General features: G+C 45.2%; 1 protein-coding gene across 4 annotated transcripts; it reads right to left on the reverse strand.

Moving 5' to 3' along the window:
* Positions 1-1,412: 1,412 nt before the first annotated feature.
* On the reverse strand, positions 1,413-23,174 carry LOC118092624 (cytochrome P450 3A12). Of its 4 annotated transcripts, none has more exons than XM_035130913.3 (13): positions 22,585-23,014; positions 19,111-19,204; positions 18,908-18,960; positions 17,488-17,587; positions 15,965-16,078; positions 15,386-15,474; positions 13,565-13,710; positions 10,543-10,670; positions 10,135-10,222; positions 8,633-8,793; positions 5,407-5,633; positions 3,112-3,274; positions 1,413-1,776 (listed from the first exon to the last, which is right to left on the reverse strand). In XM_035130913.3, the coding sequence occupies exons 1-13, from the start codon at positions 22,653-22,655 to the stop codon at positions 1,678-1,680; spliced, it is 1,533 nt and encodes a 510-aa protein (XP_034986804.1). In that variant the 5' UTR covers positions 22,656-23,014; the 3' UTR covers positions 1,413-1,677. The 4 variants fall into 4 exon arrangements, with proteins under 4 accessions (XP_034986804.1, XP_088513103.1, XP_034986805.1 ...); XM_088656977.1 differs by having other exon boundaries at positions 15,965-16,289; positions 22,585-22,650; XM_035130914.3 differs by lacking the exon at positions 15,965-16,078 and having other exon boundaries at positions 22,585-23,174.
* Between the last annotated feature and the right edge of the window lie 744 nt (positions 23,175-23,918).

The raw sequence follows: 23,918 nt of genomic DNA on the forward strand, positions 1-23,918 counted from the left end.
TTCACCTTGGTTGTGTGCCGGGAGGAAGAGGCTGTGGATTTTATTTCATCAAGAGAAGGGTTTTCAAATGTGTATCAAGTAACCACTCACACGCTTATGGAAGGCAGGGTTAAGAACCGGTCTAGATGGAAAGCAGCATTTTGAAGATAAGCGCAAATGATTCCGGATTGAGAAAAACCACATTTCGGTGCTACAAATGAGGAGGTGTGCATGCAGCCAAAGGCTACTGAAACATGTTATATCACAGAAACAGAAAATCACAGGTTGCTTCCATGGCACAGAGAAGCCCGTACCATCTTAGACTGATGTGCCAGCTACGACCCAACTGGTCTCAGTTGTTCATGTTCTTGTAGCCTTGAAATTAGGGTGTGTTCACACAGCCCCCAATTCAAAATATCGAGGGGGCAGGGGCCCCAAGCGCCCCCTATACCAGGTGTCGGTGTACTGTAGTGATATTGTGCCAAAGGCAGATCATGGAAAATACAGCTTCACTATTGCTTCCTGGGAACGAGTGCTACAATCATATCACACGGGTCTTTCACCAGCTGCAACTGCTACTTCTGAGCTGTTTCCAGACCCAGTTTTACACACTGTTAGGTGACTCTAACAACTCAACAAGGGAAGCTGCATTTAACAAGGGATGTTTAATCTACTAAACCACAGCAGATCATAAGTCTCTCCAGAGTGGTATTTAAATTGGGCTTCCACTGGTGGATTGGCCCTGTTTCTGCAAGAGCACTTCCACACAGAGCTTTGAAATAATGCATCTGAGTCACAGGGACCCGGATAAATCACATTACCCAGGACTGTGATGTGTGACAATTCTAGGAAGGGTTTTTTGCAATCCTGGCCTGCACCGATTGAGTTTCCTGTCATTCAGTGGACATGATTTGATGTCATAGTGATTCTTTCATCCCAAGCAACTCTGAGGAATCCAAATTGCATGTGCTCTGTATGGATCCCTTAACAAAATCTTCTCAGCACCCTCCCCAAACTACAGTTCCCAGAATTCCATGGGGGAAGCCATGACTGGTAAACTGGTCTCAGACAGATACAAAATTGTAGCTTGGGCATGCTCCAATTAATCATCATTGATGATTTGGTTTTAAAGGGGGGCTTTTTAAATCTACTTTATACTATAAGAATTTTCAAGATGCCTTGCAACTAAAGTATAGTTTAAAAATGTTTAAAATTTTCCCCAAACCATCCTGAAACAATAGAAGCGACAGATCAGGCAAATAGAGGAATATTTCTTACTTTCTTACATGTGCTTTGCCCCAATTCCACAGAGGGGTTTGCATCAACATTTGCACACATTGTTGGAGCCCCTTTCTCCTGGTAGACACACTTTTGTATGAATGTTTCACAGTGCAAGTATTTGGGCAAGCCTGAATAGAATGCAAGCATTTCGGTTTTTCCTGAATAGAATACATCTTTTAATGATACTTTCGCCAAGATACACATTTTTGGCGGTGCACTAATGACTCCCTTTTTCTGTGCATTCTTTGGCCGGAAAACTGCAGTGCCAAATTAGGAGATGCACGGATTTTCAGAGAGCTCTGTTTCGGTTTGCGAATCTGTCTGATTCTCTGGAACTGTTTGAAGTTCTCTGCGGGGAATTTTCTCAAAGCCACACTTGAGGCTTTTGCATCTTCTACCAAGGCCCACGACCAGGCTTCACTCCCCCTTCTCCCGGGGATCACCACGTGGCACCAGCCTCAAAACTATTGGTTTCTTTGGCACTAAGAAGGCTTCATTGCTCATCTCCAGGGGAATCTGCAGCAGGATGAAAAGCAAAAGAGAGCACTTAGGAAACCATTAGACCCGGCTTAAGCACCAGCAAATCTTTACAGCAAGGATGGAGGAGGTCCTGCTATGTTCCAGAAGTGGTTGGGCTCTAATTCCCTTCTACTCCAGCTCCCATGGCCAGTGGTTAGGGACCATGGAAAGTGGGGTCTAACAGCACCTGAGAGTCCTCCAGAGGACCCCACCCCTGATTTGTAGGATTGCAATCTTATGGTGTGAAGGGAATGTTAGGAAAAGTCACATTCCAAAAGTAAGGGTCGCTCGGAAGGTGATGGGCTCTCCTTCCTTGGAGACATTGGATGGCATAGTTAAGCTATGGATGAATGGGAGGAGGTGATGGCCACCATCTTGGATCACTCTAAAAGACAACCACAGGATGGAAGGTGGCAGGATCCCCAAGGATGTTCTCTGCGAGGAGCTGGCTTCAAGCACCAGGCCAGTTCGCAGACCAACTCTAGGTTACAAAGATGTCTGAAAATATGACACGAATGTTGGCAATATCAACCCTGCTCTATGGGAAAACCTTGCAGATGACCACAGTGCCTGGAGACAAACAGTCAGGCAACCAGAGGAGGAATGACCACTGGAAGGACCGCAGAGAGAAGGAACGTCCATAATGAACTGGAAATAAAATGTTTTACAGCACTTTAAAAAACAACAAAACAGAGTCCTTTTTGTTGGGGATAATGCAGATGGAAATTCCCAGGTATCAAAAAAAAGCTATTTGTGTATGCCAAGACTGCGGCTTGTTTTGTTAGCCCAAATATGGAAATCGGGCGAAGTCCCAACTAAAGAAGAATGGCAACGTAAACTGATGGAATATGTGTAGCTTACGGACCTAAAATAGAAGAAGAAGAACATATGTTTAAAGGAGATTGGAAAATGTTTATTGAATATATGGAGGAAAATTGTGTTTAGTTGAAAATGTGGGCAGCATGAAGATAAACTCAACAGTGTAAATAAGTTTTGATGGGTGTGATAATGGAATACTGAATGGTTTAGTTTTTGTAAAATATGCAGGCACCCGATCAGCTTGCTCCGCTGCTGCATAGGGGTTGGAAAACACAAGTGGCAGAGTTTCTTAAATGCAGGCTCATACAGTCGCCCGAGGCAAAGACAATGCCCAACTTGCTCCTTTCCCCAAATTGCATTACAGTCCCTGTTACCTTCTGGCCACCCACTTCTCCGAAGGAAAAGGCTCTTGCATAACAGGAGAAGATGGAGGAGATCAGGAGAGGGTCAGGAAAACCTCCCCCTCCCTTGCCACGCACACACAGAGGTGCGCCAGACCCCCAGCCTCCTCACCGGAGTTTCCTTGCAGACCCTGAAGGAGAAATGCTGCATCAGGATTGCAATAGCCACCTTCATCGTGACGAGAGCAAAGCGCATTCCTATGCAGTTCCGGGGACCAGCTCCAAAGGGCAGGTACGTGTAGGGATCTATTTTGTCCTTGTTCTCTTTGCTGAACCTGGTTGCATTCACAGAGACAAGAGAAATGGAGGCTGGGTAAGGAACCAGAACAGGCAGATCTGATGCATTGATGGGGGAGGAGGCAAAGGAGGATGAAGCCAACAGCTCCAGCCACACAAGAAGAGGAAATCATTCGCCACAGTTGCTCCTGTAAATACTGCCGCACTAAGTCACGCTGCGAGGCCTGAGCATGACGGTCAGGGCCAGATTAAGACCTTTAGAGGCCCTAAGCACTTAAAAGATTTGGATGCCCCCATATACAGTATATCTAATTCAAAATATATATAAAAATAAAGTGTGAAATAAATTTTTGTTTTTCAAAATGAAACAAAACCTACAGTAAAGATGGAAAATAATGTTTACTTTTGTTTACTTCCACTTTAGTTATATTTAAAAATACTTCTCCTACTTTTTCTAATTGTGACGTATTTGATCAGATCCTCAAAGCTAATCTGAAATAACACATTGGCTGCCTCTATACTTGGTAGAGATAAGGAGCCTGGCTTGTTCAGTTGGGATTTTTAATAGACTTCAACTGAACAAAATGAACGCTCAGGTGAGCAATTTGTGGCCATTAATGTTTAAAATCCAGCAATGGAAAATTTCTGGGGTGCCTGCCCCCCTCCCTTGATGCCCTAAACACTTGCAATGGGTGACAATGCTGGCACTGTGCGGCACTGTGGTCTAAACCACTGAGCCTCTTGGGCTTGCCGATCAGAAGGTTGGCGGTTTGAATCTGTGTGACGGGGTGAGCTCCCTTCACTCTGTCCCTGCTCCTGCCAACCTAGCAGTTTGAAAGCATGCCAGTAGCAGTAGATAAATAGGTACCACTGAGGCGGGAAGGTAAATGGCGTTTCCATGTGCTCTGGTTTCCGTCGCGGTGTCCCGTTGCACCAGAAGCGGTTTAGTCCTGCTGGCCACATGACCCGGAAAGCTGTCTGTGGACAAACGCCGGCTCCCTCGGCCTGAAAGCGAGACGAGCGCCGCAACCCCATAGTTGCCTTTGACTGGACTTAACCATCCAGGGGTCCTTTACCTTTAACCTTTACCTTTACCCACATGTACCTCCTACGGTTCCTGGGATGGAAAAGGAGTCTGCTCTTCCTGCTCAGACCCTATTCGCCCTGAATGAATAAGCCCCTTTCAATAAGGCCATATCTCATCGGATGCCAGGATTGTACATCGGGTCTCCCTCCCATTCAGAATAGTGGAGGGCAGTGCCTCTTTTTCATGCCCCACCCAACTGGGACAACTCATGGGGGGTATACCCACAGCATTTTGGTGTCCTGAATCTTTTCTCCTGTTTTAGATCTGGCATCCATTTTTATCTTGCCACGCCTTCTCTGTGCTAGCTCACACCCCATGGCAGGCATTCTGTGACTAGGACCCCCACAACTAATGTCACAGATGCAGAGCCATGTGAGGTCCAGTGATGTACATTCAGGTGTGAATCAGCATTGACATGAATGTGCTTCCTACTTTTCACCAGCACATTTTTTCTTTCTTTCTTTCTTTTTTTAAAAAATAACGTTTTATTAGATTTTCCAATTAATACACATTTAAACATAACAAATAACACCATAACACAGTAACATGTATTTCACTGTGACTTCCCTCCATCCCCTCATAAGGTTTTCTAATCAAAGCTTATCCCGCAGTTTTTTATTTCCTCTTCTTAAATTCAGTTCGCAGGATTTACTTTAACCCTGCAAGAGTTTTTAAACTTCTAGAGTTCTTTTCCATGTAGTCCACATATTTACACCAGTCTTTTAGGAACTTTGTTTCCCCCTGGTTCCGGATCCCGCTCGTAAGTCTCGCTAATTCAGCATAGTCTATCATTTTTGTCTGCCACTCTCCAATCGTCGGTAATTCCTGTGTCTTCCATTTTTGGGCTAATAAAGTCCTAGCCGCGGTTGTTGCATATAAAAATAATACATTGTCCTCTCTTTTAATTTCTTGACCTATCATTCCTAACAGAAATGATTCAGGTTTTTTGGGAAAGGTGTATTTAAAAATTTTCTTCAGTTCATTATATATCATTTCCCAAAATTCTTTAACCTTGTCGCACTTCCACCACATATGATAAAAATCTCCCTCCATTTTTTCTTTCTTTCAGGGCAGGGGCATTACCTCTCAGGTCTGAACTCGTCAGGTTCTGGCCAGTATTCAGGGTCCCGATGAAGCGTGTAGGGTGGGATCATCACCAACGTGTCTTTCAGGATAGTCACGCCATTGACTTCGACATCTTTCTTGCAGAGCCTTTCGAGCCTCCCTCCGAAAGGATACAGCCTTTGTGTTTCGTTCAGGACCATGTCAAGATACTCAAGTTTCATGATGGCATCGTAGGTGAGAGGAGCCTTTGGGGTGATTCAAGGGGGAAGGTTAGTTGTACCTGGTGGGATCTGAAATGAGGCTCCATCTTTCTGCGGTTCTTGGGGAAAGCAGGGGAGCCCAGACACAGAGACCTTCAGAAGGAAAGCTCTCGGCAGCCTTATTCTAAGATTTCTGTATATGAATGGGGTAAACTCTTTGAGTTATATTCAACACAGGTGGAAGGAAACTAATGCAACTGAACTTTCTTAAAAAAAAACAACAACTCAAAACCCATTTCCTATACTCCTGCTCTGGAGGGTAGAATTCGAACCAATGGCTTCAGGTGTCAGGGGCTGGGCTGGATCGGAAGAGTGGGGAATGCAATCGCAGGGAGATGAGATCAGCTCCTAACAGAAGAAGAGGAGGAATACCCCCCCCCCCGCTTCTAGCATTTCCCGAAGCAGAAAGGCAGGCAGCTACACAGTTGAGAGAGGAGCTACCCAGCTATGAAATAGTAGCTAAGCAACCAGAAGGGAGGGAGCAGCTGGGTGATACATTACTCGAGAGTAGATGTCAGGTTTAGCATGTCTCTCACACAAGACACAGAAGGCTGGCGGTTTTACTAGTTGAGGTTTATTTAGCAATTACAGGCTTTCAGCAATCTGAGCCTCCCACAACTCATTCCTCACTGTTGAAGTCAGTTGACTCGACTGGCTTCTGACCCCTCCCGAGGCCAGATATACGCCACGTCCTCCCCGTCTTCCTTTGCTCTAATAACTTGCTCTGCCTCCTGCTTCTTGGAGATTTGGGTGCAGCCAATTCCTCCTCCTCTGGACTTGACTCCAACCCCCTCCTACCACCTGCATCCTGCTCTTTCATCTCTGTGCTGCTGCAAAAACTTACAGACAGCATTCCAGAGCGAGAGGGGCTTATCTCACTTTCGTGGTGTGAAAGAATCAAGTTTCTGTTTTCCTCTGCCTCTTCCTCCCCCTCTGCAGAATCCTCTCTGCCAGCCATATCTCTGACAGTAGGAGAGAAGCGACTCCCTCCCCCTGAACTCAGAGGTCCGAGTGTGTCAGAGAACAAAGGAGATGCAGGGGAGGCGGGACACCCCGTTGGTGTGCTTCATGCTGCGGAAGTGGGGAGGAGTCAGAGTAGGCAACTGATATCTTTGCGGAGGGTTGCTTGTTTGTGATTGCAACATAACCTCTCTCTCTCTCTCTCTCTCTCTCTCTCTCTCTCTCTCTCTCCATATATGTGGGTGGGTGGGTGTGGGTGGGTGGGTGTGTAAACTGGCCATGTGGGTGTGTCTCCACTTTTCTCCAAAACCGCTTGACCGATTGCGTTCAAATGTGGACACAACGTCCCAAGCGAATATGCGAGTGATCATATACAGTTCGCATAGACAGATGTCACACCTGGGCCAGGTAAAACCCCAAAAAACCTGTGTTCCAGAACTCACAACTCAGGCGAAAGTGCATGCTGGGAAATAGAAGCCAGAAGCTGCATCTCCAAGGCCGAGGCAAGATCGTGATGTCACCAGCCAATACTCTATAACCGCCACAAAGGCCATTCCTCCACAAAGCCCGGCGCCGGGATCCTGCCGCTAGCCCCCCGTGTCCAACCATCACAGACATAGCCCGCTACGCCGACTGTCCCGAATACCACCCCACGCCCAGCCGTTGCCTTCCCCCCAATGCCGAATACCGGGGGCCTGCGGGGGTGGGGGGAGTCCTGCAGGGATACCGGGGGCCTGCAGGGATGTGCCTGGGGATGGGGGAGGAGGGGGAGCGATGGCTCATCCGTGCCCACCTGACAGTCACAGGGATGAACCGGGGGTGGGGGGAGGAGCAGGCAGAATAGGTCATGGGTCGGGACAGAGTGGGGGAAATCACAGGCATGAGCCACAGCAACGCGTGGCCGGGCCAGCTAGTGCTGTAATAAAAGGACTATACAGTGGTACCTTGGTTCGCAAATCACTTGGTTCTCAAACGCCGAAAATCCGGAAGCAAGTGTTCCAATTTTCAAACGTTTTTTGGAAGCCAAACATCCGACGCAGCTGTCAGCTATTGTTTCTGGGGCGCCTGCACCAATCAGAAGCTGTGCCTTGGCTTTTGAACATTTTGGAAATCAAATGGACTTTCAGAACGGATTAAGTTTGGTGCTTTTGTTCTTGCTGTTTATTTTGCATTTTTGTTTTTCAGGCTTTTTCAGTTAATTTGTTATTGTGACTGTGTGGAACCCAGTTCAGTTACTTATTGATTGATTGATTGATTGATTGTGTGGCTGCGGAAATGGGTAAAAGCCCCCCATCCAAACAATGACTATCATCAGTGCAGGTAAGAAAAAAAATTATTTTTATCATCTACAATACTTTCTTATTTATTTTATAGGACAGCATATTGATTATTGCTTTCATTTTATGGATCAATGGTCTCATTAGACAGTAAAATTAATGTTAAACTGCTGTTTTAGGTGTTGTTTTTAAAAGTCTGGAACGGATTAATCTGCTTTGCATGACTTTCTATGGGAAAGCGTGCCTTGGTTTTGGAATCGTTTGGTTTTGGACCGGACTTCCAGAACAGATTAAGTTTGAGAACCAAGGTACTACTGTAAATCTAACAAATGCTCATTAATTCTTATTGCAGAGTTACCAGAAGGGAGAGGGGAACTCCCGTACTTGACATCAGGTTGCAAGAAAAAAGATTCCAACAACATCTGGAAGAACTTTCTGATAATAAGAGCTGTTCAACAATGAAAAGGTCTCCCTCGGGAGGTTTTGGACCAGGCATCTCCAAACTGCGGCCCTCCAGTTGTTTTGGCCTATAACTCCCATGATCCCTAGCTAACAGGACCAGTGGTTGGGGAAGATGGGAATTGTAGTCCAAAACATCTGGAGGGCAAAAGTTTGGGGATGCCTGTTTTTGGACTCTTTCTCCTCGGAGGTTTTTAAGCAGAGGTTGGATGGCCATTCTACGATTCCATACCCCCAAAACCCTCTGCATTGGGTCCAGACTCACCTTTGCAACCTGCACATTCTCACCTTGTCGGGCAGGATCGTATCTATCTCCGCTTGAAGCTTCTGCTGGACATCTGGGTGAATGGCTAAAAAGTAGGCCGTATAACCCAAAGAGTTGCTGTTGGTTTCATATCCAGCAAAGACAAAGGTGAAGGCTTGGGCCAGGATTTCATCATCGGTCAAGCCTGCAAACAAAGAAAGGCTGGAAAGATGAAGCAGAAACTACAACTAATCTAGAATGTGGCAGCTAGACTGGGGACTGGGAGTGACTGCCAGGACCATATAACACCAGTCCTAAAAGATCTACACTGGCTCCCAGTACGTTTCCATGCACAATTCCATGTGTCAGTGCTAACTTTTCAAGCCCTAAGTGGCCTTGGTCCGATATACCTAAGGGAGCATCTCCACCCCCACCGTCCAGCCCGGACACTGAGGTCCAGCTCTGAGGGTCTTCTGGCAATTCCCTCACTGCAAGAAGGGAACCAGGCAGAGGGCCTTCTCAGTAGTGGCACCCACCCTCTAGAACACCCTCCCATCAGATGTCAAGGAGATAAAGAACTAAACAACCTTTTGAAGACACCTAAAGGCAGCCCTGTATTGGGAAGTTTTAAATATTTGACACTTAGTTGTGTTTTCAGACTATGTTTGAAGCCACCCAGTGTGGCTGGGGAAGCCCTGTCAGGTGGGCAGGGTATAAATATATTATTATTATTATTATTATTATTATTATTATTATTATTATTAGCCCCAATAATACAGCACATACACTAGGTGGGAATATGATCTGCATTGGTAATGTCAGGGACAGTGCTGAGGAGAGCTGGACTGAGGAGGAATGGTGGGAGCAACCCCCTCCTCCTGATCCTGAATCTTCCCAGGAGCAGGACAATATAGATTTGGAACAGTGGTTTGCAGAGGGACATAGTTCAGAAAGCAGAAGCTGGGAAATACTGGATGGGGGACAACTAGGAGAAGAAACACTGGGGGGGGGAGTTAACAGATTCACTGTCTCTGGAAGGCATTCAGCTGCTCAGCCCAAGGTCAAGGAGAGCTGGTAAGGTGGCGACGCAGAAAGCACAGTGGTTACGAAATCAGTTACAAGACGCAGTAGTGACTAGGGACGAAGTGGGTGAAACCCTTAATTGGGAGCACCACCATCCCTAGGAAATGGATTTTTTTGTTCTCTCGCTGTGATCATTAAAGTTTTTAGCTGCCAAAAAGACTCCTTTTCCTTTGTTCTGCTTATCTACTGCCGGGGGGGGGGGATTCCCTGAAGGCTGACAGGTAACATGAGAGTGCCATGCACTGAGACTCTTGCTTTTGTTTGCTTTGGACATTCTGCCAACATGGATCAGAACTTCATCCCTGAATCCCAAAAGGGCCTTTTCGGTCGTGGCTCCCCATCTGTGGAATGCCCTCCCCGGTGAGATCTGCTTGGGGCCTTCACTGACATCTTTTGTTCTTGTTCCCCTTCAGTTTCAGAGACCTCGAAGTGACACTGAATTGACTCCCAGAAGTGGTATTACCTTTATAGGAGGGATCCAAGGCGTTGCTCTGGTGCTCGCTGTTGGACTTCTGGGAGTCGATCATCAGCTGCAGGAAATCCACCCGGCCCTAAGCATAAAAACAAATTAAACAGCGGAGAAAGCAATCAGAGGAAAGACCCCAACAGACCGAGATGGTTTGCTCCCCCAAGTTTCTTAAAGGGCTAAAGGCAGCCCTGAGAGTTGGCCACCTTTGCCCTTAAGGAGATTGATTGATCTCGCTTTTCTTAGGCAGAATAGGACATACTGAGGGGGCAAAAGAGTCAAAATGTTGGGTTGTGGGAGATCTTTTGGTGAATAATTCTATCCCCTCCAATGAAAGCCCGTTCTGGTGTGAAAATTGTGTGCGAATTTTTCACCCTCAAAATTCAGCGCGGGCTTCATGCTTACCCCCTGGCCTTCTTTCTCCCGTGTCGCCTTTATTTTTGCAAGTGACCTCTCAAAGAAGTTCATCGCTTCTGGGTTGAAGAAAGTGATTTTCATTAACTTGAGGAGAGAAGCCACAAATGGGAACACAACTGCAAGAAACAGATATTCACAGTGAAGAAGAAGCAAAACATCAGGCAGACAGGCAGAGTTCTGTAGAAATCCATGAGTAAACTTTGGTTTATTTGCTCTGAGTGTCACTGCTTGTAAGCCTGAATAGCATGTGCTCAGTCCCCAAACACAGTGTGAATCCCAGGGTTACAGATCCATAATGGGCAGTACTGATTCAGTGGCACATGCCCTCCTGGCTTGCACTCTTTATAAAGACTTGAGGAGTGAGGTCCTCGCCCCTCTTTTATTGTCGCCCAGCCACTGCCAGAGGGTCCTTTCTCTTGGCAGATTGCAAGGTTTTTAGCTGGGGCAATCAGAATCAGATCCACTATTTGACTATTGATTCAAAACCCTAAAATGTATTTTATAGAATTTCATATATATAATTTTATTGGTTTTTACATTTTTTTCAAAAATAGCATCATTCAGGTAGGTAGCCGTGTTGGTCTGACGCAGTTGAAATTAATTAATTAATTTTTAAAAAATTTGTCCAGTAGCCCCTTAGAGAATCTCAGCTAAAGCATCCATCACAATGGATTATAACTCTAAAGTTCCCTATAATTTATACTTTGTGTCTTTTGTTGTCTCAGCTGTGTTGTGCTGAGGCATTAGGAGGTAGAAACTGCTTTTTTCAGGTGCATCATTCACAGCTAGGGGGGAGGGGAGAAGCCATGTTAACATGGAATACTTCATTGACAGGGCTGTCTTAAGCATATGCAGCGCTGGGCTGCAAAGATCCACCTGGTGCCCCCCCCCGGTTGCCCAGTCCCAGGTGCGCAGGAGGGCAGAGCCAGCCGGCCGCCTAAGCATCTCGCTGGCTCGGTCGCTCCTGAACTCGCAGCGCAGAGCCGCCCACAGCAGACGAGCCCGTTGTGGCTCTCCAACCGACGGGCGGGCTCTTCCCCGGACTCAACTCTTGGGTCCCAGACTCTCGGCCTGGCACCCCTGGGAGCCCGGCGCCCAGGTGCCCTGCACCCCTAGCGCCTATGGGTAAGACGGCTTCATGCAAGGGATGTTTAAATCACAGCCAGCAGATCTAAAAACTGAACTTCAAGAGATGACCAGAGGGATTTGATTACAAATATGGAAGAAGGTGTGGAATCTGGGGAGAGTGAATTGGAACTATCTTTGATTAAAGAGGGAGGTTCTGTGGATGACGAATGGGACCGATCTTTGCTTAAATATGGAAAATCAACAGGTGATGCTGAGGCAGATTTTCAGTTGTCTGAAGGTCTGGATCTGATGAAGGAATCTGCTTCAAAGTCAGAAGGAGAGCTGACGATGGTTCAAAGCATGGTCTCTCGTGCTCAACATGCTTTCAAAGAAGAGATGAGTGGAATAATAAATACACAAATAGAGAAAGCAGCTCACCTACTGGAGTTTATACTGATAAAGAACTGGAAGAAAAGGAGGGAGAAGGAAACACGAGGACGAAATACAATTTAAGGAAGATGCAACAGGCAAATACGGTGGTACCTCAGGTTACAGACTCCACTAAGCCAGAAATAGTACCTCAGATTAAGAACTTTGCTTCAGGATGAGAACAGAAATCATGCGGCAGCTGCAGGAGGCCCCATTAGCTAAAGTGGCACCTCAGGTTAAGAACAGTTTCAGGTTAAGAACAGACTTTTCCGGAACAAATTAAGTTCTTGACCCAGGTACGACTGTAAATATGGATTTACTAGGATTTGTTGGAACCCCTGAAGAGAACACGTCACAAGGAACTGGAGAAAGATTAATGTGGGACACACAAAGATAACAATAAATGAAGGGTTATATTGGACTTTTTGAGTGGCAGAAATATGAATTCTGGTGGCCTGGGAGGGAAGTTTGGGAAAACGCCATCTAGCAGAATAGGAGAAAGCTGGATATCAATTACAGCTAGAAACTATTCTGGAGTGCATATGCTAAATTGTTATATGCATGACTGGTAGATAGAGATAGCAGAAGTACCTCTTTTCTTCTTTCTTCCTCTTTTTTATTTTTTAAGATCTTTAATTCTTGATAATTCTTGATAGCTCTCTGTTAATATTATTCATATCTTTAGGGAGGTTTTTAATGTTTAATATTGTATTTTATTTTTCTGTTGGAAGCCGCCCAGAGTGGCTGGGGAAACCCACCCAGGTGGGCTGGGTATAAGTAAATAAATTAGTAGTAGTAGTAGTAGTATGTTTTGATCTCTGAAGATTTAAATTCAGGATAAATGAAAATACATACAGAGAGGTGATGGAGAGGAGGAGAAGGAACCTGTGAGAGGGGCAGGGCAGAAGAGTGGCTTTTCTCAGGCCGTGATCTGAGGATGAGGGAAGTTCTCCCAGGTGAAAGCCAAGAGGATTCACTTCTCTGTATGTGGGTTGAAATTTAAGATATAACAGAGGGCTATATACAGTGGTACCTCTACTTACGAATAACTCTACTTACGAATGTTTCTACTTACGAACGGAGCTCCGTCCGCCATCTTGGATGCGGTTTAGATAGGATTTTTTCTACTTATGAATTTTTAGATAGGGTTGCTTCTACTTACAATTTTTTTCTCCCAATGCATTTCCTATGGGATTCGACTTACAAATGTGCGTTTGGACCGCATTAAATTCGTAAGTAGAGGTACCACTGTATATATATATATACAACTTTGTGCTTGTTTATATTATTTTATTTCTCTTCTTCTTTTCCACTTTCTCTCTTTCTGTCCTTTTTCTCTCCTTTCTTCTTCTTCTTCTTCTTCTTCTTCTTCTTCTTCTTCTTCTTCTTCTTCTTCTTCTTCTTCGTTGTTAGTATTATTATTATTCTAGTTGGGAGTTGGGTTTTTATTGTATCATAAGTTGGAAACCCTTAATAAATTCGATATAAAAAAGGAAACCCAGAGCCAACTTACATATTAAAAGTATATGTAGATTAAAGGAGAACTTGGTGAGTTTCTTGATCTCCTTGACAAAAGGATCATCGGGGTTGTTCATAGAGTCGAGGTCCACACCAAACGAAGTGCTGGTGATCACATCCATGCTGAAGGCCCCAAAGACGCTGGGGAGGGAACAGAGCAGCCCAATCAGACTCTTGGGTGTGTTAAATAACAAACGATTTAAAGGAGGAGACCATCCCTGCCTGACGGCTTATCAAAATGGAAGTTACAGGAATGCATGGCATGCCTGATGGGTTCACAGAGGAAAGAGTCCTAGGAAGGAGGAAGTCTAGCTTTGGGCCCACGAACATCTTACGGAATTAGCATGAGTTTGCTGCCTGGAGGCGGTTGGAGGACGGATGGCGGCTAACAGATTGAGGTTGTATCCTGACAAGACAGAAGTACTGTTTTGAGGGGGACAGGAGGTAGGCAGGTGTGGAGGACTCCCTGGTCCTGAATGGGGTAACTGTGCCCCTGAAAGACCAGGTGTGCAGCCTGGGAGTCATTTTGGACTCACAGCTGTCCATGGAGCCGCAGGTTAATTCTGTATCCAGGGCAGCTGTCTACCAGCTCCATCTGGTATGCAGGCTGAAACCCTACCTGCCTGCGGACTGTCTTGCCAGAATGGTGCATGCTCTAGTTATCTCTCGCTTGGACTACTGCCATGCGCTCTACGTGGGGCTACCTTGAAAGGTGACCCAGAAACTACAACTAATCCAGAATGCGGTAGCTAGACTGGTGACTGGGAGTGGCCACCGAGACTGTATTACACTGGTCCTTTAAAGACCTGCATTGGCTCCCAGTACATTTCCGAACACAATGCAAAGTGTTTAAAGCCCTAAACAGCCTTTAAAGCCCTAAACAGCCTCAGCCCAGTATACCTGAAGGAGAGTCTCCACCTCCATCGCTCTGCCCGGACACTGATCTCCAGCTCCGAGGGCCTTCTGGCGGTTCCCTCATTGTGAGAAATGAGGTTACAAGGAACCAGGCAGAGTGCCTTCTCGGTAGTGGCACCCGCCCTGTGGAATTCCCTCTTGTCAGATGTCAAGGAAATAAATAACTATCTGACTTTTAGAAGACATCTGAAGGCAGCCCTGTTTAGGGAAGCTTTAAATGACTGATGTTTTAATGTATTTTTAATCTTTTGTTGGAAGGCACCCAGAGTGGCTGGGGAACCAGATGGGTGGGGTATAAGTAATAAAAATATTATTATTATTATTATTATTATTACTATTATTATTATTATTATTATTATTACCACCTCCAGGCTGCTCACTTTGTTAACCCAATCTGGTCTGGAAACGATGCCTTATGAGGAACGGCTTAGGGAGCTGGGTATGTTTAGCCTGGAGAAGAGAAGGTTAAGGGGTGATATGACAGCCATGTTCAAATATATAAAAGGATGTCATATAGAGGAGGGTGAAAGGTTGTTTTCTGCTGCTCCTGAGAAGCGGACACGGAGCAATGGATTCAAACTACAAGAAAGAAGATTCCACCTAAACATTAGGAAGAACTTCCTGACAGTAAGAGCTGTTCGGCAGTGGAATTTGCTGCCAAGGAGTGTGGTGGAGTCTCCTTCTTTGGAGGTCTTTAAGCAGAGGCTTGACGGCCATATATCAAGAATGCTTTGATGGTGTTTCCTGCTTGGCAGGGGGTTGGACTGGATGGCCCTTGTGGTCTCTTCCAACTCTATGATTCTATGGTCTGGATTTACCCCCAAGGCAGCCCACATTGTCATGGGAGGATAGAAGAGGGCTCTGTTTTTGACGGCAGCCTCCCCTGACCCAAGTTACTTACTCCTTCGCAACCAGAAGCTCATCCTTCTCCACTTTCTTCTGAACGTTCTGGATCAGAACCTCCCCATAGTGTTTGATGATGGGAAACATCTGGAATACAATAAATGATGGGGATCTTTCAAGGGGGTGTGAAGGAACCGGAAGCAGCTACACAGAAGCCTGTGGGGTCGCAGAAAGGTCTCCATTCAAGGGTGAAGAGAAAAAGAGGCACACATTTTACAGAAGATCACCCCGAGTGGTTTGAGGCAAAGTCTCCCCAGCTCCAAATAGAAAATTCAGAGAAGAAGGAAATACAATATTGGCAGGATGCACTGAGTAACTGGAGAAATGGTACAATGTTGAAACATCCCTTTAAAAACAAACAAATGCCAGTCGTCTCATTTCATGACAATGTGAAATGGGCTGATTTAAAGGCTTGCTTCACCCATTCTTGCTAACAACATAATTGGATTACGATACTGTATGCTCTAGTTTCAGACTGAATAGCTTCTGTGAATTGTGCTGGAATTAAAAGGACCATATGGACCAGTGTTGAATATTTGAATTCTTCAGGGCTCAGTATCTTTTCTTTTCTTTTTACCTCCTTTAGCTTTCCACTGGTGAAGGTTGGAGAGAGCACAGTGCGAATCCTCTTCCATTGTTTGTCCTTTACCATCGTGATGGCAGACTCAAACAGCCCACCTAAACCTACATTCTAGAGGGAAGCAAGCAAGGAAGTGAGGTGGTTTCAAAATGATGAGTCGGCTTTTGACAGATCCCAAATCTGGAGTTTCAGTGAGGGCCAGGGGGGGGGGACTAAGGGCTTGGCCACACTTCCCTCTGCTCCATGCTTCCTAGGCCCAAGTCCAGGCTTCCCAGGTCTGTGTTCAAGTGTTGCTGTTGTTGTTTTCATCCTGGAGCTTTGCCTGGGAAAACACACATTTTGCCACTGAGCCAGATCAAACTGGATTGCTGTGGGCTCTGATTCATTGGTAGAACATAGGTTTTCCTGGGGAAAGGACCAAGGCAACAGAGAAAGAGAGAGAGAGAGAGAGAGAGAGAGAGACAGACAGACAGACAGACAGACAGACAGACATGGAAAATCTGGACCAGTGCCTAGAAACAGGGCACAAAATGTATTGTTTATTTATTTACGAAAAACAATTTAAAACAACTTGCAACCATAAAAAAATGATCTGGGTCCTACAACCATATACTTGGAGACACTTTTGTACTTTTATAATCTGAATTACTTGAAGTGGGATAAAAAAAGACAACAGAATTAGGGTTTGAGCCCACTTCAAGCACTGCTGAATTCTGACTTCATATGTGCTTAATAAACACACTAATTTAATAGCAAATAATCTGTCTTAACGGAAAAAAAAAATTGTCCAGTAGCACCTTAGAGACCAACTAAGTTTGTTCTTAGTTGTCTTAACTGAATTATGGATAATGTTGCATCGTCCTAATCCTATTCAAACAAAAGGCCCGTTTTGAAATGCCTATGCTATTTATAAGTTTAAGGACATGTTATACTAAAGATGACAGGAATGAAGGGCGGATGAGCCCCAAGTTCACACTTGACTTTAGGAGATGTCTTCATCTACCTGCCACATTACCTGATTATCGTCTTCCAAAGCAACTACTCTATTCCAAACTTTAAAATAGAAAGCGTAATGCTGGTGGTCAACAAAAGAGGTAAAAGACCCTCTCAAGGCAAATCTTTAAAAATGTAGTATAAACACTGACAACTGGGAAACCCTGGCCTGCGAGCGCTCCAGTTGGAGAACAGCCTTTACCAAAGGTGTCATGGGCTTTGAAGACACTCGAACTCAGGACGCAAGGGATAAACATGCTAAGAGGAAGGCACGCTTGGCAAACCCTCACTGTGATCAACTCCCGCCTGGAAACCAATGTCCCCACTGTGGAAGGACGTGTGGATCCAGAATTGGCCTCCACAGTCACTTACGGACTCATTGTTAAAACCGTGTTTATGGAAGACAATCTTACTCGGCTACAAGGGATCGCCAAAGAAGTAGACATTAGCCAATCCTTCCCAATTTAGCATTCCTAATTTAGTGGCATGAAGAACCCTGTTGCATTGCTTAAGCTACGAGCCCTTACCCGGCGGTTGGTGAAGGTGGAGTAGCATTCTTTCACCAGAACAGTTTTAATAATGACAGGATCCAGCGTGGCTAATATAGGTTGCCGGCCATCGTAAAACCTGGGTGAAGAGGAAGGAAGAGAAGGCACATCCTACCAATTTTATATTTTGAAAAGCCAAGGGTGTTGCCCTGAGCTGCTGGTCATGTTCCCTGCCCTGGCGCCCTCCATATGTGTTGGACTACATCTCCCATCACTCCATGTTGACAAGGACTGACAGCAGCTGTAGTTCCAAGCGTCTCAACGGTGCCTGATCGGTGGAGGCTGACTAAGGCAGGCATCCCCAAACTGCAGCCCTCCAGATGTTTCGGCCTACAACTCCCATGATCCCTAGCTAAGAAGACCAGTGGTCAGGTATGATGGGAATTGTAGTCCAAAATATCTGGAGGGTCGAAGTTTGGGGATGCCTGGACTAAGGGCTCGTTCCTGCTTTCCCCATGGCTAGAAAGCAGGGCTCTGGCTGGTTTCCTGCAGGAGACATGCTTTCTAGACATGAATAATAGAACCATAGAGTTGGAAGAGACCACAAGGGCCATCCAGTCCAACTCCCTGCCAAGCAGGAAACACCATCAAAGCATTCTTGACATATGCCTGTCAAGCCTCTGCTTAAAGACCTCCAAAGAAGGAGACTCCACCACACTCCTTGGCAGCAAATTCCACTGCCGAACAGCTCTTACTGTCAGGAAGTTCTTCCTAATGTTTAGGTGGAGTCTTCTTTCTTGTAGTTTGAATCCATTGCTCCGTGTCCGCTTCTCTGGAGCAGCAGAAAACAATCTTTCTCCCTCCTCCATATGACATCCTTTCATATATTTGAACATGGCTATCATATCACCCCTGAACCTTCTCTTCTCTGAGTCAGAGCAGTTTCCCACTTGCCCTACTCCTTTCCCAGGGAAGACCCACTCTTCAACTCTAAATCAGAACAAACAGCAATCTGGACTAAACCCAACTGCCATTTGCTCCGACTGAGCACTGAAGAACAGGGGGCAACAGAAAGGAGACCCTAAAAAGGTGGGGCAGTGAGGAGAGTCTCTGGCTACCAGAATGTTAACTGTTTATGGCAAGCTTTTGAGATCCCAGAGACATCCAGTGCAGATTAAGGCTTCTGTTTCAGAATATTTCCTCCTTGGGATCAAATAATGGAGTTTGGGCTGCGCCGAGAAATGCAAGCTGGTCAGAATCTGAAGTTCTCTCTTTTTTCTTTCCTCTCTTTCTCTCTTTTTCTTTCAGTTTGTGCTTTTATTTGGATTAGTTGTTTTTAAAAAATCCTTGATAGAAAGATATTGGATACTAACCTCTGCATTTTCACTCAAACTTAAATAAAATCTGTTGGAGGGGGGAAAGGAAAAGAAATACAAGCTGGTCATCAAAGGTCACTTACCCCCAGTTCCTCCCATATTTCTGAAAGCACTCTGTATCAAAGTTCATAAACCCCTGCGGAACAACATTTCAGAAAGTTAAGAACAGCCTTTCTGGGCCAGATGAAGACCCAGTTTATGGAGCCCCTCTGATCCCTAGAGAGAGGAGCAGACAGGTGTCTTGGCAAACCTCTTAAGCAGGGCAGAAATGTCCCCAGACACTCACCTTACGATAGCACAAGAGAGTTCCAAAGAAAGGCAATGGCCTCGGACCTGGAATGCCCAGATTTCTGAAATGGCTGTATGGCCAAATTCCATATCTGTTTTTTAATGGAGAGAGAAAGAGAAAGAGAGAGAGAGAGAGAGAGAGAGAGAGAGAGAGAGAGAGAGAGAGAGAGAGAGAGAGAGATGCAAATCTGACAGATGATAATTGACAGCAGCAGAGCGTAAAAAGTTGTCAAGGGTTTAGCACCTCCTGCTAAAAACACATGCACACAGGGGGGCAAACCTTTTGGGGGTGGCACAACAGGGCATTGGTGTTTTCCACCTGTTCTTGCCTACTGGCCAAAGGATGCAATTGCAGGTGGTTTGAGCTGGGGTGCCTTCTGATCCCAGTAGTCAGGTGGTCCCAGGTTCAAATCTTAGCATCTCCAGGGAACCGTCCTTGCACTGGCTCCATGTTTGAGGCAGTCCTCCTCAGCTGGGTCCCCTGGGAGGCTCCCTGGACATAAGGCAGGTGCTGTGGGTGTTGTGGGGAACCGGGGGCATGGCGGGAAATCAAAATGGTAGCTCGGTGCCCAGTGCTGACTGGGGGTCAAGAACAGCATCACCAGCTCAGAGCTTCCTTTGGTTAAGACATGAGTAGGCAAACTGAGGCCCAGGGGCCAGATCCAGCCCAATCACCTTCTCAATCCGGCCCGCAGACGGCCCAGGAATCAGTGTGTTTTTACATGAGTAGAATGTGGGTTTTTATTTAAAATGCACCTCTGGGTTATTTGTGGGGCATAGGAATTTGTTCATTTATTTGTTTTTTTCAAAATATACTCCGCCCCACCCCCCCACAAGGTCTGCAGGACAGTGGACCAGCCCCCTGCTGAAAAGGTTTGCTGACCCCTGGGTTAATGTAAATCATAAAATGCAACCACCAAGGTTGTGTTTCAAGTTAGGCATCAAAATTTGCAGAACTGCTGGTTTGATATTTATAAAAATGGCAAACGTACCAGGGAGGGAACATGGTTTTAAAATATCTCTCCTCCCAAAATGGGAAATATTAGCATAAAATGCAACTCAGGCCTGTAATAGAACACAAATGCTTAAGCTATAGCTTACACAACAGATTTAAGCTGCGTCTTACTTTTCATTTGAAGGCAGCCCTGTTTAGGGAAGATTTTATGTTTGAAGTTTTATTCTGTTTTTAGTGTTCTGTTGGGAGCCACTCAGAGTGGCTGGGGAAACCCAGCCAGATGGGTGGGGTATGAACAATAAAATTATTATTATTATTATTATTATTATTATTATTATTATTATTGGGTTCAGAGAGGAAATCTCTACAACGGGATCCTTAACATCCCCGAACCACAATCTTACGGTGTAAACCAATTGTGGTGAGAGAGAATAAATCATGTTGAATTGTTCTAGGTACACTGCTCAAGAGAGGATTTTTAAATTCTTCTGAAATTTAAACAAAACAGTGGGTGATACCTGTAATGATCCAAAATAAAGTAACATGCTAAGAACACTCAAAAGTGCAATTGAAATCCTACAGTTTAAGTATCAATAATTGTTAAACTTTTGCCTGTCGTTCTCCCTGATATGCTTTATTCGATGCAGAAGTCTTTTGCTCTGGAGAAGACACCGTCCACTGGAAGTGGTGCAGTTCGAAATCCCGCCACCTTATTCTGCACTTGGAGGTGGCCAGAAAGAAGCTGGGGATCTGGTGTGTGCAGCAAGCAGCCGGCATGGCTTCAAGGAGACCACCCAGTAATTTGCAGGACATAGGCACAGCCTGTTGGATCAGGCCAGTGGCCCATCTAGTCCAGCATCCTGTTCTCGCACCATGGCCAACTAGACACATGGGGGGAACTGACAAGCAGAAGAGGAGCACAACAGCCCATGGCTTCCAGCAACGGGTGCTCAGAAGCATCATTGTGGCAAGTAGCCATTGACAGCTCTCTCGTCCATGAATCGAATCCTCTTTCAAAGCCATCCAACTTGCTGGACATCCTGGTCTGCGTGGATAAAATGGAGACTCCCAAATCCACCTGCTGCTCTCTCCCTTTTGAATGCAGCTCTTTCCTTCCCTCGGGCTGCTCTGCTTATCTCTAGCAAACACGCTATTTCTTATGCTACCCTGAAGCTGCTCCTTGCACACTCTCCCTCTAGCGCAGCTTTTCAATGGGACAGAACCACGGGCAGTAAAACACTGTCTGAAGCAGGAAATGTACGCAGATTTCCATGGTGCTTTCCCTCTCAAACTTGCCTTTATTGATTCAACTGCCTAAAATGTTTATTATTACTACTACTACTACTACTACTACTACTACTACTACTACTACTACTATTTATTATCTATACCCCGTCCATCTGACTGGGTTTCCCCAGCCACTCTGTGCGGCTCCTAACAGAATATTAAAAACACAATAAAACATTAAAAACTTCCCTAAACAGGGCTGCCTTCAGATGTCTTCTAAAAGTCGGATACAGTAGTTGTTTATTTCCTTGACATCTGATGGGAGGACGTTCCACAGGGCGGGCGCCACCACTGAGAAGGCCCTCTTCCTGGTTCCCTGTTTAACACACACACCACCCAATTCATTTGGGGGTCAGAAATTGTGCTGGCAGTTCAACAACAACAACAACAACAACAACTTTTATTATTTGTTCCCCGCCCATCTGACAGGGTGGCCTCCAGCTTATATAAAAACATAACAGAACATTGCAGATTAAACAGCCTGTGTCTACTCAGGAGTAAGCCCCATTGGATCCATGCCTATCCTGGCCCCAGGGATGTGCATCTAGGACTGCTGCCAAAGCTTAAGGAACCCCCCTTTTGAGTAAACTCGCTTAGGGTTACATTGCAAAAGTGCATGGAACTTTTCCTTCCTAAGCTTGCTTGCGTTTTATGCTCTTCTGCGTTCTACCATCTCCTGTGGCTTTTGGAAGAAGCGATGGAAAATGTCCCTGTTCTTCTCCTAACACGAAAGCTCATACCAAAATAAAAACTTAGTTGGTCTTTAAGGTGCTACTGAAGGAAGTTTTTTATTTTGTTTCGACTCAGACCAACACGGCTACCTACCTGTAACTAAAACTTCTCCTAACAGTTAGGAAACAGCCCAACAGGAGGAAGATGAGGGAGTAATGCAAACTGATTTTTAACAGTTACCTGACTTTGGAAACAAAAAACAAAAAACCTCAATTGTTGTCTAGCATTTATTCTTTTTAAGGCTTGTTCTTGCTTTAATCCTTTGTAAACTGGTCAGGTCACACCTATTTGCTGGAAGACCTTTCTGGATAAAGGGATTGTGGAGAGAACCTTCCTTAAATCTGAAGGAATATCCTTGCAGTTCAGAGACTGGCATCTCTTACGGCTTTCAGGAGAAGCAACAGTCTTAAAATGCTCCTTCTCCATATAAATTAGCCCTTCTCCTTTTCACAATTAGAGAACAGCCCAAGAAAAGGAAGACAAGAGAATGGTACATACAGCATGAAAAGGCCCAGAATGACAATGAGAAGGGACCACGTCTCAGTGGAGAAGCTTGGAAGGAGAGTCATCTTGTTGGCCCTTGGCGTCTCTCTGCCTCCGGCTTTGATCGAGGATTTCTGTTCTCTTTCTGCTTGATCAGGGCTGGAGCTCAAAGGGCGAAAATAATTTCACAATATCGTTGCCGATCTGTTTGTCTTCACTGCAATTACTGGGCCAAGCTTGATATGAAAAGAGGTGGGGTGGGAATTCCTTGTCCTGGAGGGGCAAGGCTGGAGAGGGTGCGTTGCCTTGGGTACTTTCTTATATAACAGCATTTTGTGCCAACCTCTTCAGAGGGCGCAATCTGCCTGTGCAATGATAAAATCCAGGAAGAGAGCTGGGCTTGCAAAGGGAGGGAGGAGTGCAAAAAGCAACGCCAGGGCGCTCTGCTGCGTCCGATTCCTGCACCGTCGCCCCCCAAGCCTGCCATTTCGTGGCACATTCCTCGTCCTCCTAGGCCTCATTCCTGCCGCTTGCCAGGAATAACTTGGCACTAGGGCTTCCCATTCATGGAGGAGCTGACTGCCTCCCTTGCTCTGCTCAGCACTTTCTTCTGCAATAGCCGTTCTGCATTGGTAGGAAAACAATTTTTCAGCATCTGCACTTTGGAACTCCCTGCCAATGGACACCAGGCAGACAACTTTGCTGCACACTTTGCGGCGCCTGCTAAAAACATTTCTGTCTGGGCATGTATGCTCAGGTGTGCAGAATGCTGCTGTGGGTTTTCACCTGCTTCTTAGCCTATCGCTCATTTTAATTATTTTTAAAACTGGCTTTTAAATAGTTATTTTCAGGCTCCCCTTCTACCGTGCTACATTCTTAGGGTTCTTTTTCTCTCTTTTTTAATAATTATTTTTATTAAGGATTTTCGTGGGTTACAAAGGTAGTGCAGTGTCTCATGCATCATTTTTACATATCAATTTTACTTATTGAGACATCTTTTTCTCTTTGAACTGGACTTTGCCACTTCAAAAAGAGATCTTTTAAAATATATATTATTTATGATTTTCAGTTGTACACATTTCAATAATTTTACAATCATTTTAACATTTAAAATATTGACTTCCCCCTCTTTCTGTGGTTCCTTAAATTTGTTTTTCATATCTTCTGCATATCCAAATTCACTTAATTTGCTCATTTATTCATATTCTTTAAATATGTACTCTTATAAAACTGCAGGTTGTTACAATAATCCTGCCAATGTATTTATATGCTTATAATTTATCTGTAAATATTCAATAAACCATTTCCATTCAATTGTTATCTTGATTTCTTATTCTTCCAGTATGTTT

This window comes from Zootoca vivipara, chromosome 13 (genome assembly GCF_965207765.1).
Source record: "Zootoca vivipara chromosome 13, rZooViv2.hap1.1, whole genome shotgun sequence".
In the NCBI taxonomy this organism is placed as follows: Eukaryota; Metazoa; Chordata; class Lepidosauria; order Squamata; family Lacertidae; genus Zootoca; species Zootoca vivipara.